Source organism: Archocentrus centrarchus, chromosome 24 (genome assembly GCF_007364275.1).
Source record: "Archocentrus centrarchus isolate MPI-CPG fArcCen1 chromosome 24, fArcCen1, whole genome shotgun sequence".
Classification (NCBI taxonomy): domain Eukaryota; kingdom Metazoa; phylum Chordata; class Actinopteri; order Cichliformes; family Cichlidae; genus Archocentrus; species Archocentrus centrarchus.
Window position 1 is genome coordinate 9,920,347 of NC_044369.1, and position 12,677 is coordinate 9,933,023.

The 12,677-nt window shown below is 47.3% G+C and overlaps 1 protein-coding gene across 1 annotated transcript in view; it reads left to right on the plus strand.

Annotated features, from left to right (window-relative positions):
- Window positions 1-12,677, plus strand: part of LOC115774748 (regulator of G-protein signaling 6-like) — a 116,998-nt gene that overhangs the window by 99,750 nt on the left and 4,571 nt on the right. Inside the window, 8 exon segments of the mRNA XM_030722146.1 lie at window positions 6,658-6,732; window positions 6,988-7,053; window positions 7,055-7,087; window positions 7,491-7,550; window positions 9,107-9,170; window positions 9,173-9,218; window positions 10,836-10,939; window positions 10,942-10,960. Coding sequence (XP_030578006.1) covers window positions 6,658-6,732; window positions 6,988-7,053; window positions 7,055-7,087; window positions 7,491-7,550; window positions 9,107-9,170; window positions 9,173-9,218; window positions 10,836-10,939; window positions 10,942-10,960 — 467 coding nt within the window.

The following is a 12,677-nucleotide window of genomic DNA, read 5'->3' on the forward strand; positions in this document are numbered from 1 at the left end:
CTGACCCTAGATCAGCCTTCAAGTGCACCGGAACCCAGCTGATGAGGGAGCGCTGCGCTGCGCAGCATTGTGTGAGCTGTAGCATTGTCGGGAGGAGAAGAAGAGTGGCTGGAGAGTGCTAGTATTGTGATCGCTATTGTTTGGACCTGTGTGATTGTAGGTAGTTTCTGGCTTGACATTAATCCCTGTGTACGTTCAATAACAAAACCACACACATACCCACACACTCATAGCGATATTATCCTGTTGTATCATTCCATCAATCCCACAATAAATCTTCAGTGACAAAGCTCTGGACTGTGCATTCTAATCGATGCCCCTCAGTGGCCACCTCTACAGCTGAACTCAGTCAGTTAGCGAATGTCCCACAGAACATTTGGAGGCCCCAGCGAGATTCCTTTTATTGTGGTTACTGAGGATTGCCAGAGATGTCCCAAGACCAGCAAACACATTATTATGCAGCGGGTGCCCGCCCACGACGCATGACGCGGCAACCAGCCTGGATGGAAGAATATGTAGTCTCCCTCCCAGAACAACAAGTGGCCTTCAGCCCCCCGGATGCAGCTTACCTGTCCCCGCGTCAGCCACCCTGTCGTAGCCTGAAAGGAACACCGGAGAGACCCGCCAGGATGACGCCTCTCGCCTCTTTACCAGTCGAGTATGCTGATTCGGATGCTAAGCTTGGAGCAGTCACAAACCATTGGCATGTGTCGGATGAGGCAGACCCCCTTTTTCAGAGCACGCCTATTACACCACGGCCAAAGCAGGATTCAGGAGCTACACCAGAAGTCCTTAATGCTCTTCACCAACTGATGGAGGAGAATCAGAGAATGCAAAGGCAGATGCTGCAACTGCAGCGGCGACTTGACGAGAGAGCATCACCGGTCCCGCAACCACACATGGTCTCGCTTACCATTCTCAGCAAATAGAGCAGGCAGCTTCCCTGCTACACCCATTGCAGCAGCATGATGGCATGGACCAGATCCCACCACTGCCTCCACCTCCACCAGCAACAGCTGGAGATATGCCACCTCCGGGAGGTGACGGCATCTGGCCAAAGCCACCACCTCCAGTAACAGATGACCCACTGCCACCTCTAGGGCCAATGTGATTACAGAACTCACAGAGCTGCTGAGGGCTTAAAGGACAAAGCACAGGGGGCCACACCCAGAGCCACACCCCGTACCAAAGCCACGAACCCCCGACTACTGCCAGCCTCACGTACCAGCGAGAGGGAGTCAGACTTCGGCATCCATCAGGTGAGTTAGTCTACCGTGGTCCAAAACCCACTATCCCTCTATTTACTAAAGGGGACCCGAGGGAATTTGCCAGGCTCAAGGTTTTGCCTTGGAGAATTGTTGCCAAGGACGCCACAGAGGCGCTTCAAGTACCAGATTCTTGTCGACACTTGAAGTATGAGGAGGCCCTTCTCATCGCAGATTCGTACACAAGCTCCTCCTATCCTTACACAGAGACAATGGCAAGCCTTATTGAGCATTACGGGCAGCAACACCACTTGCTCTCAAAGGATTGCAGACCTGATGGAAGCCCCAAGTGTGGCACGGGGTTGATGTCATGGCTTCAAGCGGTTTTGCACTGAAAGTCAGAGCATTAGTGGGCATGCTGGATCAGCTGGGGGACAGTGGACAGACAGAGCTCCGCTGCGGATCCCACGTCAACCCGACTCCCTGCTCCAAGCTGTCTCCAGAACATGCGGGCAGAATTCAAGAGGTTCTTGTATCCCATGCGCATCACCATCCCCAGCCTCCTGCACTTCTCTGATTGGCTCAACTTACGAGCTGAAGATCCAGGAGACAGTGTATGAGTCCCTGCATCGCGAGGACAAGAACAGCGCGGGGGTCCAAGCCGAGCGATCGTGTGATAGCAAAGGGGGAAAGAGCATCAGTGTTCTGCTTGCTGCTGATCGCCCGAGAGTAACCCCCACGGCAGCAAGCTACCTGCTGGAGCCCAGCGAGCCAATAGAACGGCTTACTGCCCCTATTGCAACAATAATCAGCACTTTCTCGACCAATGTGCTAACTTTTCACAGCTCACAGTGGACCAGAGAACAGCGTGGGATCAAGACGAACAGAGATGCTGGCGATGCGGTCGCCTGCACCAAGCTGCTCAGTGCCGTCTGAGATGCTGTGTGGAGAAATGCAAAAGGGAGACACCTGCAAGCATTGCATGAGGTGAATGCCAAGCCTCAAACGGAGAACACTGCGTGCCTTGTTAGCACAACCAATGAAATCCTATACCTTGATCGGCGATCAGGATGCAGCCAAGTACTGCTGAAGGTCAGCAAGGTGCTGCTACGCAACGGTCCCCTGGCCATTGAGACATATGCCATCCTTGACGATGGATCCGAGCGGACCATAATCCTCCCGGAGGCAACAACAAAGGCTCAAACTGAGAGGTGAAGCCGAAGACCTGGCTCTTCGGACAGTGCGCAGGACCTTCAAGGATACACGGCGCCGCAGTGTCGTTCTCCCTCTCACCCGCTGATCAGCCAAAAAGGTCCCTTCAAGATAAACAGAGGCATTCACAGCGGACCAACTGGGACTGCGGAGCACACCCACCCTGTGAAAGCCCTTCAGAGAAGGCATAAACACTTTACAGAGGCCTTCCCCTACAGCATTGAACAGGTGCGCCCTCTACTGCTATCGGGATCTGACTACACTCAATCTCATCACACCTGTGGAGCAGGTGCGCCTGGGTCCTCCAGGAGCTCCAGCTGCAGTGAAGACACGGCTTGGCTGGACCCTGCAGGGGCCAACCAAGCACATCAAGCAGCAGTCCATCACACAGCAGTGTCTGCATCTCTCCACTCTCTCCCCGACGGCTGAGCTCCTTCACAGTGTGGAGAGACTGTGGCAATTAGATGTCCTTCCCTACAAGAATGAGCGGCTAGTCACACGTTCCAGGCAGGACCAGGACGCTGTCCACCTGCTAGAGACAAAGACTGTTCGCGTCAATGTCGACGGTATCCAGCGCTATGCCACTCCCCTTCTCAGAGTGAAGGACATGCCAAACTTAAAGCACCTAAGGAGGCAGTACTAGCCAGTCTCCGCAGCACAGAGGACGCCTGCGGAGAGACCCTGACAAAGCCGCGGCATATTGTGCGGAGATAGACAAGCTGGAGAAAGCCGGTTATGCCGTGAAGGTGCCAGAAGAGGAGCTGGAAGGGGCAGCTGAATCCTGGTTCATCCCACACCACATGGTAACCCATAACGGGAAGAACCGGATCGTGTTTAACTGCTCCTATGTGTACAAGGGAGACAATCTTAATGAGCTGCTGTTGCCAGGCCCCCCGCTGAGTGCAAGCTTATTAGGAGTCCTCCTGCGCTTCAGGGAACACACAGTCGCGGTCAGCAGCGATATCCAAGGTATGTTTCATCAGGTGAGGTTGCTCCCTGAGGACAAGCCATTGCTCCGCTTCCTGTGGCGAAACCTGAAGACAGAGAAACCACCCAGCATGTATGTATGGCAAGTCCTTCCATTTGGCACAACCTGCAGCCCCTGTTGTGCCACATTTGCACTGCAGAAGCACGTGTTCGACCACAGCCAGCCAGGCGAGGATGTCCGCGTATCCATAGAGCGGTCATTCTATGTAGACAACTGCCTGCAGAGCTTCTGCTCTGTTGAAGAAGCCCAACACCTGGTTGACAAGCTCAAGGCATTGCTAGCGATGGGTGGATTTGTGCTGCGCCAGTGGGCCAGCAACATGCCTGCGGTCATCAGTCACCTCCCAAAGGAAGCCAGATCGGAGAGCAATGAGCTGTGGCTCACGGAGTCCGACACCGACCCTCAAGAACTGGCCCTGGGGCTTCGCTGGCTCTGTAGCTCGGACACCATGGGGTACAAGTACCGGATACGGATCACCCCACACCTACTCTGCGGAACATCTATAGAGTCCTGCCCGTCTGTATGACCCTCTGGGCTTTATTGTCCCTTTCACGACACGGGCCAAAGTCTTAGTACAGCGGTTGTGGGACAAACACAGAGACTGGGATGACCCCTCCCTACCTGATGATGTGCTGCAACCCTGGTTGGCATGGGAGGAGGAATTGCAGGATCTCTCCCAGATTTCACTGCCCCGCTGTTACGTCAGCCCAGGAATGGACAGCCCCCGCTGTCATCGAGACCTGCACATCTTCGCAGATGCTTCAGAGAAAGCCTATGGCTCAGTAGCTTATTTGCGAGCAGAGAGCCTAGATGGCTATGTGGAAGTGGCTTTCCTGTCAGCGAGGTCTAGAGTTGCGCCAAAGAAACAGCTGTCAATGCCGAGACTTGAACTGTGTGCCGCACTAACTGCTGCTCAGTTAGCCTCACTGCTGCAGAGAGAGCTGACTGGGCCCATCCGCAACATCATTCTATGGACTGACTCCACTACAGTCCTCACATGGCTCAAGTCTGACTCCTGTCGATACAAGGTATTTATCGGCACCCGGTTGCCGAAATCCAGGAGCTTACTGATGCCCAGGCCTGGAGGTATGTGGACTCAGCCAACAACCCAGCTGACGACATCACTCGGGGGAAGACGCTACTAGAGCTGGCCAGTGACAGCAGGTGGAGGCATGGGCCAGCCTTCCTGCAACAGGTAACAAACCTTTGGCCGGCACAGCCTGCGGCTGTAGTAGGAGAGGCCGAGGATGTGGCGGAGCTGCGAAGGCCAACTGTCTGCTGCCTCACTACATCAGTAACAACCTCACTGGGGCCTGATACTGATCAGTGCTCCTCCTTTGGGGAATTGACTGAGGCTGTAGCTCGAGCCCTGCATGGGGCAGCTGCAGACCAGGCATGTCTGTCTGCCGAAGACTACAGGGAAGCTGAGAGAGAGGTGCTTAGAAGGGCCCAGCAGGACAGTTTCCCTGAGGAACTGGACCTACTGAGGGCTGGCAAGCCAGTGCCAGCCACCAGTAGGCTCCGCTGTCTTGCCCCAGAGTCTGATGAGACAGTGCAGCTGATTCGTGTTGGAGGGCGTCTTCGCCGCAGTGACCAGCTGGACCTAGATGCCATCCACCCAGTGGTCCTAGACCCCCGGCACAGAGTGTCAGCTCCTCATCCATGATACCGACAGGAGCCTGCACCATCCTGGAGCAGAACGGTTGTTTGCAGAGCTACGTCGCAAATATTGGATTCTGCAGGGTCGCGAAGCAGTCAAGCGGCATCAGCGTTCCTGCCCTGACTGTCAGAGGTGGAGAGCTAATCCATCTGTGCCAAGAATGGCCGACCTGCCACCGGCGAGACTGCGGCTAATGAAACCCCCCTTCTTCTCCACAGGTGTGGACTGTTTTGGGCCCTTGACAGTGCAGGTGGGCCGTCGTCATGAGAAAAGATGGGGCATTCTGTTTAAGTGCCTAACAACACGAGCCGTGCCTTAGATGTCCTGTCTGGACTCGACACCGACTCCTTCCTATGGCTCTTCGCAGATTCATTGCCCGAAGAGGAAAACCGGCTGAGCTCTGGTCGGACCAGGGGACAAATTTCGCGGAGGGGAACGAGAGCTGAAAGATGCTTTCAAGGCAATGCACCCCACCCTCCAGGATCATCTGGCCAAATACCAGATCCAGTTCCAGTTCAACCCCCAAATGCACCACACTTCGGGGGCATATGGAAAGAGAAGTAAGGTCGGTGAAGGCTGCCTTGTACGCCACCATCCGGCCTCAGCCTATCCCAGAGGAAGTCCTCCGGACAGTGCTAATTGAGATTGAGGGGATTTTAAACTCCAAACCTCTCGGCTATGTCTCCACAGATGTGGCTGATGTGGATCCGTGACCCCCAATCTCCTCCTCATGGGGCGGCCGGACCCATCACTGCCACAGGCAGTCTACACTGACACAGAAATGCTAGCCGCCGCCGCTGGAGACACACCAGGTGTTGGCAGACCAGTTCTGGACCCATTCATCCGCCACTACCTTTCTACTCTTCAGCCACGCTCAAGTGGCACAAAGATACCTCCCAACTGAAACTAGGAACCATCGTGATGGTAGTGGATCCCCAGCTCCCTCGGGCCCTGTGGCCACTTGGCCGGGTCACAGAGGTCATCCCAGGGACAGATGGAAGAGTCAGGACAGCTGTGGTCCAGGTCAAGGACAAGACCTATACGAGGCCTGTGGCGCGCCTCATCGCCCTCCCAGACATCCCAGACATGGACCCGATCAGCCCTTTGTCAAGTGACAAATTTGATAGTACAAATTTGGGCGGCTGTAACAAAGGGCTGACCCTAGATCAGCCTTCAAGTGCACCGGAACCCAGCTGATGAGGGAGCGCTGCGCTGCGCAGCATTGTGTGAGCTGTAGCATTGTCGGGAGGAGAAGAAGAGTGGCTGGAGAGTGCTAGTATTGTGATCGCTATTGTTTGGACCTGTGTGATTGTAGGTAGTTTCTGGCTTGACATTAATCCCTGTGTACGTTCAATAACAAAACCACACACATACCCACACACTCATAGCGATATTAATCCTGTTGTATCATTCCATCAATCCCACAATAATCTTCAGTGACAAAGCTCTGGACTGTGCATTCTAATCGATGCCCCTCAGTGGCCACCTCTACAGCTGAACTCAGTCAGTTAGCGAATGTCCCACAGAACAGTAGCTTTAACAATCACCAGTGTTGAGTGCAGTGTTATTACTTTTCTTGCTTTTTTCTGCAGCCTGGATGTGTTAACACCACAGAGATGGACATCAGGAAATGCAGACGCATGAAGAACCCTCATAGAGTTAAGAAGGGTATAACCTTAGGTGACAACTGCGTGACGGGAACCTTTTTTTTAAAGTGATTTTTAAAAAATCTGCTTCGAGATGGACTTTTAGTTTTTTACACGTGGATATTACTTTTCTCCTTTTTGCACTTTGCGTTAAAATTCATGTCTCTTATTTTAAAACAATATATAAATATAATTTTCCACATTGCCAGAAAATAAGTATACATTCTAATGCTTATTTGTCCCACTTTTCTTCTCTCATATGTTCAAACGGCTCAGTCAGTGTATGGCGTGATTGAGGAGGGAACAAGTCTCACAGTCCCATACACACTCCTCGCACCACTGCAGAAAAGGCACCAAGGAGGATGTAGAGAAGGAGGTAAAAATCAGTCCAAATGTTGCCAAAATCCTGAGCATATTGTGGAAGATCGGTTTGTGCTGTTTCCCCTTTTATTGCCACTAGCATTTGATATCACAGACGCAGGCCCATTACAGAGAAGATTGGCAGGCGCTGTAATGCATTTTGTATGGTACCCACCTTGTCAAATGTTGTCAAATTGCTGGATTGTTTTCTGGCACAAACAGTAATTATGTGAAATGGTAGCACTAACAATATCGCCAGTTGATACAGACACTGCCAACCAACTCAAACAAGCTCCTTTTCATTTATTTCAGTTACAGGTTTGCTAGCAATTGAGAAGCTGCGCAAAGAGATTCAAAACACTTACCATACCATTTTAAGGTCGTACCTTAAACAAACACTTAATTCTTGGTTGTTTCAGATCTTATTCCTGAACACTCAGCTAGATCGTCACTGCATGAAGATGTCCAAAGTTGCTGAAGGTACAGGAAACCCACATCTCTCACACATTTAAAACAGAGCATTGTAGCATATCTAATCTCTATCTCGTCAGCCTTGTCAGACACTCTTTTTCGCTAAGGTGATCCCTTCCCATCTGTTGTACTCTGTGGCTATCAATAATCAGACAAAGCTCTGCCCTACTCGCCTACCTTTTACTGTAACTCTCCTAGAGCACTGGCAGAGAGAGGATAATAGTTTTCTTGACATCTCATTTGAACCTCTGGTGGTTTCAGTTTGACATTTAGAAGCAGAGCCTACCAGTATGGAAAGCTTTGAGTTCAGAGTGCTGCTTTTGCTGTCTGGGTGTGAATTGGTTAAGTAAGGCTGTGTTTTGTCCCTGAATTTTCACGCTTAGTGTGATTATTTGACGCCACAGGTTCAAAAGGCAACCTGGCACACAGGCCCAACATGCGTGTTCATCACTTTCATTCACTTGAATTATTTATCAATATGGAACCACGTTTTTGAAAATTTTGTATCGATACTAACTTAATATTACACAGTAAGCTCAAGGATTCAAGATAAGGTGGTTGGTTTGTGATCTACAGATGCTACAGGTCATTTTCTTTGGTTATGAGTCCAATGAGTCCAGTCCTCTGGGCAGAAAAGATTGATTATTGCATGACTGTTTAAACTTTGTGACTTCACATGAAGATCTTAATCGTGCCCCACAGAGGAGTTGTTTTTGCCAGATTTATCTATCACACTGTATGTACTGTATTCTTCTAGTGGATTGTTGCAGAGGGGAAGCATTTCGTTACAGAGTGCGGTTTGCCAAGTGTCTGAGGTACAAATTGGGTAAAAGTTGCCAAACCTCCTCTAGCATCAGTACAAAAACTGCATCGGAAGAGCAGCTCTTCTAGGTGTAACGTTTAGGTGCCTCAGTACTTTCTGTTTTCTTTTCTTACTTACTTTACTTCTGTTGGCCTGATGTATATGTTTATGGCTCCTTCAGGTATTTGAAATTGCATTAAAAAAAAGGTCTGCAAACATATGAATGAATTATCAGCATTTTTTTTAATAGCTCATATTCTCATGTGTTGTGATATGTAATCAAAAAGTTATAACTGGATATAATGAAGTTTACGCACTGCAGCGTTACAAGGATATTGCTGCTTAGAGAGGAAGAGATCTATTTTTTCTCTCCTATAAACAGCTTGAGGTCATGAGTTGGTGGTGCAGTGTGGCTGTAGTACATATGCTGTGTTTGTTTATTGGGGATTCTTGAATTATTGTTGAACCTGTGTGAAGGAAAACATTTTCTGCACCCTGCTGCTGCTGCTGCTGCTGTTGTGAGGAGCATTCTGCTTCATTGTGTCTCTATTACTGTTTATCTCAGACTATTCAAGACAAGCAGCCACCTGAAATTTAGTGGGTTTTTTTTCTCAAAACTAAAGAAAAACATGTAATTCACTATTAACATGTAAATGGAAAAAATACTGACATCAAATAGTCTCTAAACATGTGACGAGCTAATGCCTCACTCTTTTCTTTCCTCTGTGTTGTGTTGTGTGTTTATGTGCATTTTTGTGCGTCAGTCTGATAGCTTACACTGAGCAGTATTTGGAGTATGACCCATTTGTGACAGCACCAGAACCATCCAACCCTGGACAAGCGATGACCCCACTTTCTGGGATTTGGAGGCTAGGTACAGTCACTATCAGTGAACATTTCAACATTATGTCAGTACAGGTTGTTTTTTAACACTCACAATCATGGCATTTTTACAAGAAATTGTATAGTTTTAAAAAAAAAAAATCATTTAAAAACATCTCCCTTTTCTGTTACTCTAACCTTTGCTAATGTTTGGTTGTGTGAAATTACATCTTATTGCCTTGCTGTTGCTATTGGTTCGAAACTAATTACATATAGACCTCCGTGTGTGTGTGTGTGGGGGGTGAACTCAAACATTCAAACAATCCCCACCCCTTTAAGTAAATATTAAACAGACCAAAACCAATTTCACACAGACCACATTCTAGCATGAATGCACTCCATGTGCTGTCCTTAGTGATGTACTGTAGTTGCTGGCAGCAACCAATTTCTGACAAAATCAGTTTTTTCTTGTTACATATTAAAACAAGCTGTTTGTCGCCTTATTTTTAAAAAAAATCCTGATTAGCTACTGAAAAATGTAAACGATCTGCATAATCTGAAATTTTCCATCTGTTGGATGCGTCGGAGGCAGCTTGGGGTTCAGTAACTAAGACTTGGGGAAGCAGGGATCAAACCACTGACCTGCTCTAACTCCTGAGCCCAAAGAAAACAAAGAAAGCATTTACTGATTTATGGAATTGTGGATCTTTTGAAAAGATTATTACAACTTGGTTAAAAAATTATATACCTGTGCTTTCTTCTTATAACATTTTGAACTGAGAGAGGATGAAGCCAAATGCTGCCATATGTGAGACTGAAAGCACCGCACAGCCAAGCATTATGTTCATTTACAGGTGATAACTGCTTTGAGTGACTGATCGTTTCTGAGCTAGTGCAGGAAAGTTACAGATCACTCAATCCAAATCAAAGAAACCGCCTCAGTTTTTGTGTTTCAGACACATATAAGACCACATCAAATTACTGCTTATCTGCCAAATTATTAAAGTTATAAAGAAAAAGTAGTGCTCTCAACAAGGTCCACTGTGCTCTGAACTCCTGAATATGCACGAATTCATTAGATCAGACACATAATCGCTGTGCCTAATGTAGCTTAATAATTCATCTGAATTGATTAATTGCAGGATAAGAGAACATATTCCCTGCAGAGATTGTAATGATTGGATTTCAGATGAACACTGTCATAATGTGCAGATTTTCATCACCAATATCACATTCATATCAGGCCCCTTTCATACTTCTCAAAGATCAGTCAGATTTTGTGGTTTTAATGGCTTATCCTTTCCTCTGAGCTCACTTTTTAGCTCTGTCCACACTTTCTCTCTTTCCCCGCTGTAATTAAATCTCAGACATTGGTTTCTTTTTTTTTTTTTCATTTTAATTATTGGCAAACGCATACTGATGGTAGGGTTATATGAATATTATTGAGTGAAAGTACTGATTTCCAGCTTTAATTTGATGTGTTAAACAAACATATGCTTTAACTGTTTTTGGATCTACATCTTTTCAGCCTGAAGAAGTCCTGCAAATTCTTAACATTTATGACCCAACAAACTGTAGCCATTTTACAGGGCTGTAAATGTATATAAAAGGAATAAAATGTGGCGCTAACTATAAACTGCCAATCCCTCTCTCCATCCATCTTTCCCAGTAAGGAGCCCAGTCAGCAGAGGGTGAAGAAGTGGGGCTTCTCCCTGGAGGAGGCCTTGAAAGATCCAGCAGGACAGGAGCTCTTCCTCAAGTTTCTGGAATCAGAATTAGCTCAGAAAACCTCAGGTGAGTGAAAAAAAAAAAAAAAAAGATCATACAGTCATTATTTCCACCATTTTATGTTGAAGTGATTTTTACTAATTAGCCACGCTGGACTCACTTCAATAAATGGAAAAAAGAAAAAGGTGGTGCACATGCAAAGATTTGTGATGGAGGCTGAATTTTTAAAGGAAAAAATATTCTACATTATAAAACATTCCTGACATGTGCTTCATAGGATAAAATTAAAGCCATTCAGTGGTGCGTTTGTGCAGCTCCCCTATGATTATGTGAGGAGAGTATAAGAGTTGATCAAAAGCTTTCAGTACTCCGAAAATAGGCAGAAATTATTTCGTCTTGGCAACCTCATTGTTCCAACCTACCATTTCAACCCACTTGGAACATGGAAGACCAATCAAGTGAAGGTTTGCCAGTTTCTAGTTACCTAGAGCACAGAAAGAGAAGAGCAACAACCACTCAAAAATTCTGGTCATCAAAATTTCAGGGAAAGAAAATAGCAATAGGAAGGAGCAATACTGTTATAATGCACTGTTATACAAATTTATCTTTTCTAGTGTTTTAATTCGCTCAGCAAGATGAATCTAAATAAATTTATTTTAAAGCTCTTTATCACCAAAAACATCCTAACAACTTTGTATAGCAACATAGTTGAAATAAACATTCAAGTACTGAAAGAATAGCAGGACTGAACTAATGAAGTATACAGTACATCCGTCTATTTTAGCTGCCTATTAATTAAAGGTCATGGCAGCAATGGAGCCTAACCCAGCTGACACTGGGTGGGAGGCGGCCCTACACTCTCACATCCGCATCTACAACCACCTTAGGATCAGCAGTAAACCTAACATGCATAACTTTGGACTGTGTGAGGAAACTGCTGCCCTGGAGAGAACCCACTGAGGGGAGTGCTGCAGACTCCACACAGAAAGGGCCCCAGCTAGCTGGTTTGAACCCAGAACCTTCTTGCTTTGAGGCAACAATCCTAACCACTGAATCACCATACAATTGGTTTACACATACAGGCCATACAGGCCCACAGCATACAAAGTTGACGCATACAGGTAACAAACAGCAGCGACTCCAACAGTGGAGAAAAAAACACTTTGCCATCTGCTAGAGATGAAATGTGTCACCGTGTGTCTGTTTGTTTAGGTGGATGAATGTTTTTGATCTCCTTGAGTTGTTGTTTAATGGTTTACAGCTCACATTAAATATATATTTACACACTAAGCACTGTCATGTTTAGTCCTTGATGCACCTATGCAGCAATAAGTGGGCGTTTTTATAGTGTGTGGGTGGGAGAGGGAGATGGAGCATCTCTGAAATCTAGCGAGAGAGACAGAGAAACGTGTTAGGAATGAGAGTCTGGGGATGAACTGATAGTATGGAGGTTGTTGATACCTCTGAGCCAAGGGGAGATGCACTACAAAAAAAGAAAACACACACACAAGGTGAGATGGAGAGTGAGAGGGCATACACCCACATCACTGTTCACCCTTCAGCTATGCCACCGGTCCCCTCACCTCCATCTCCCTGTCTGTTGTTCTCCTCTTCTGGACCCTTAATTGCTTTTGGTTTTATGAGGGAGCTTTTGGAGGAGTGGCGCAGAGAGAGAGAGAGAGTGTCAGTTATTGAGAAATAGAGAGTGAGTGAGAAAAGCAGACCCCCGAGGTGCTTCGCTCTATATTGCTAAACCAGTCCACAGATCAACATAGATAGAGAC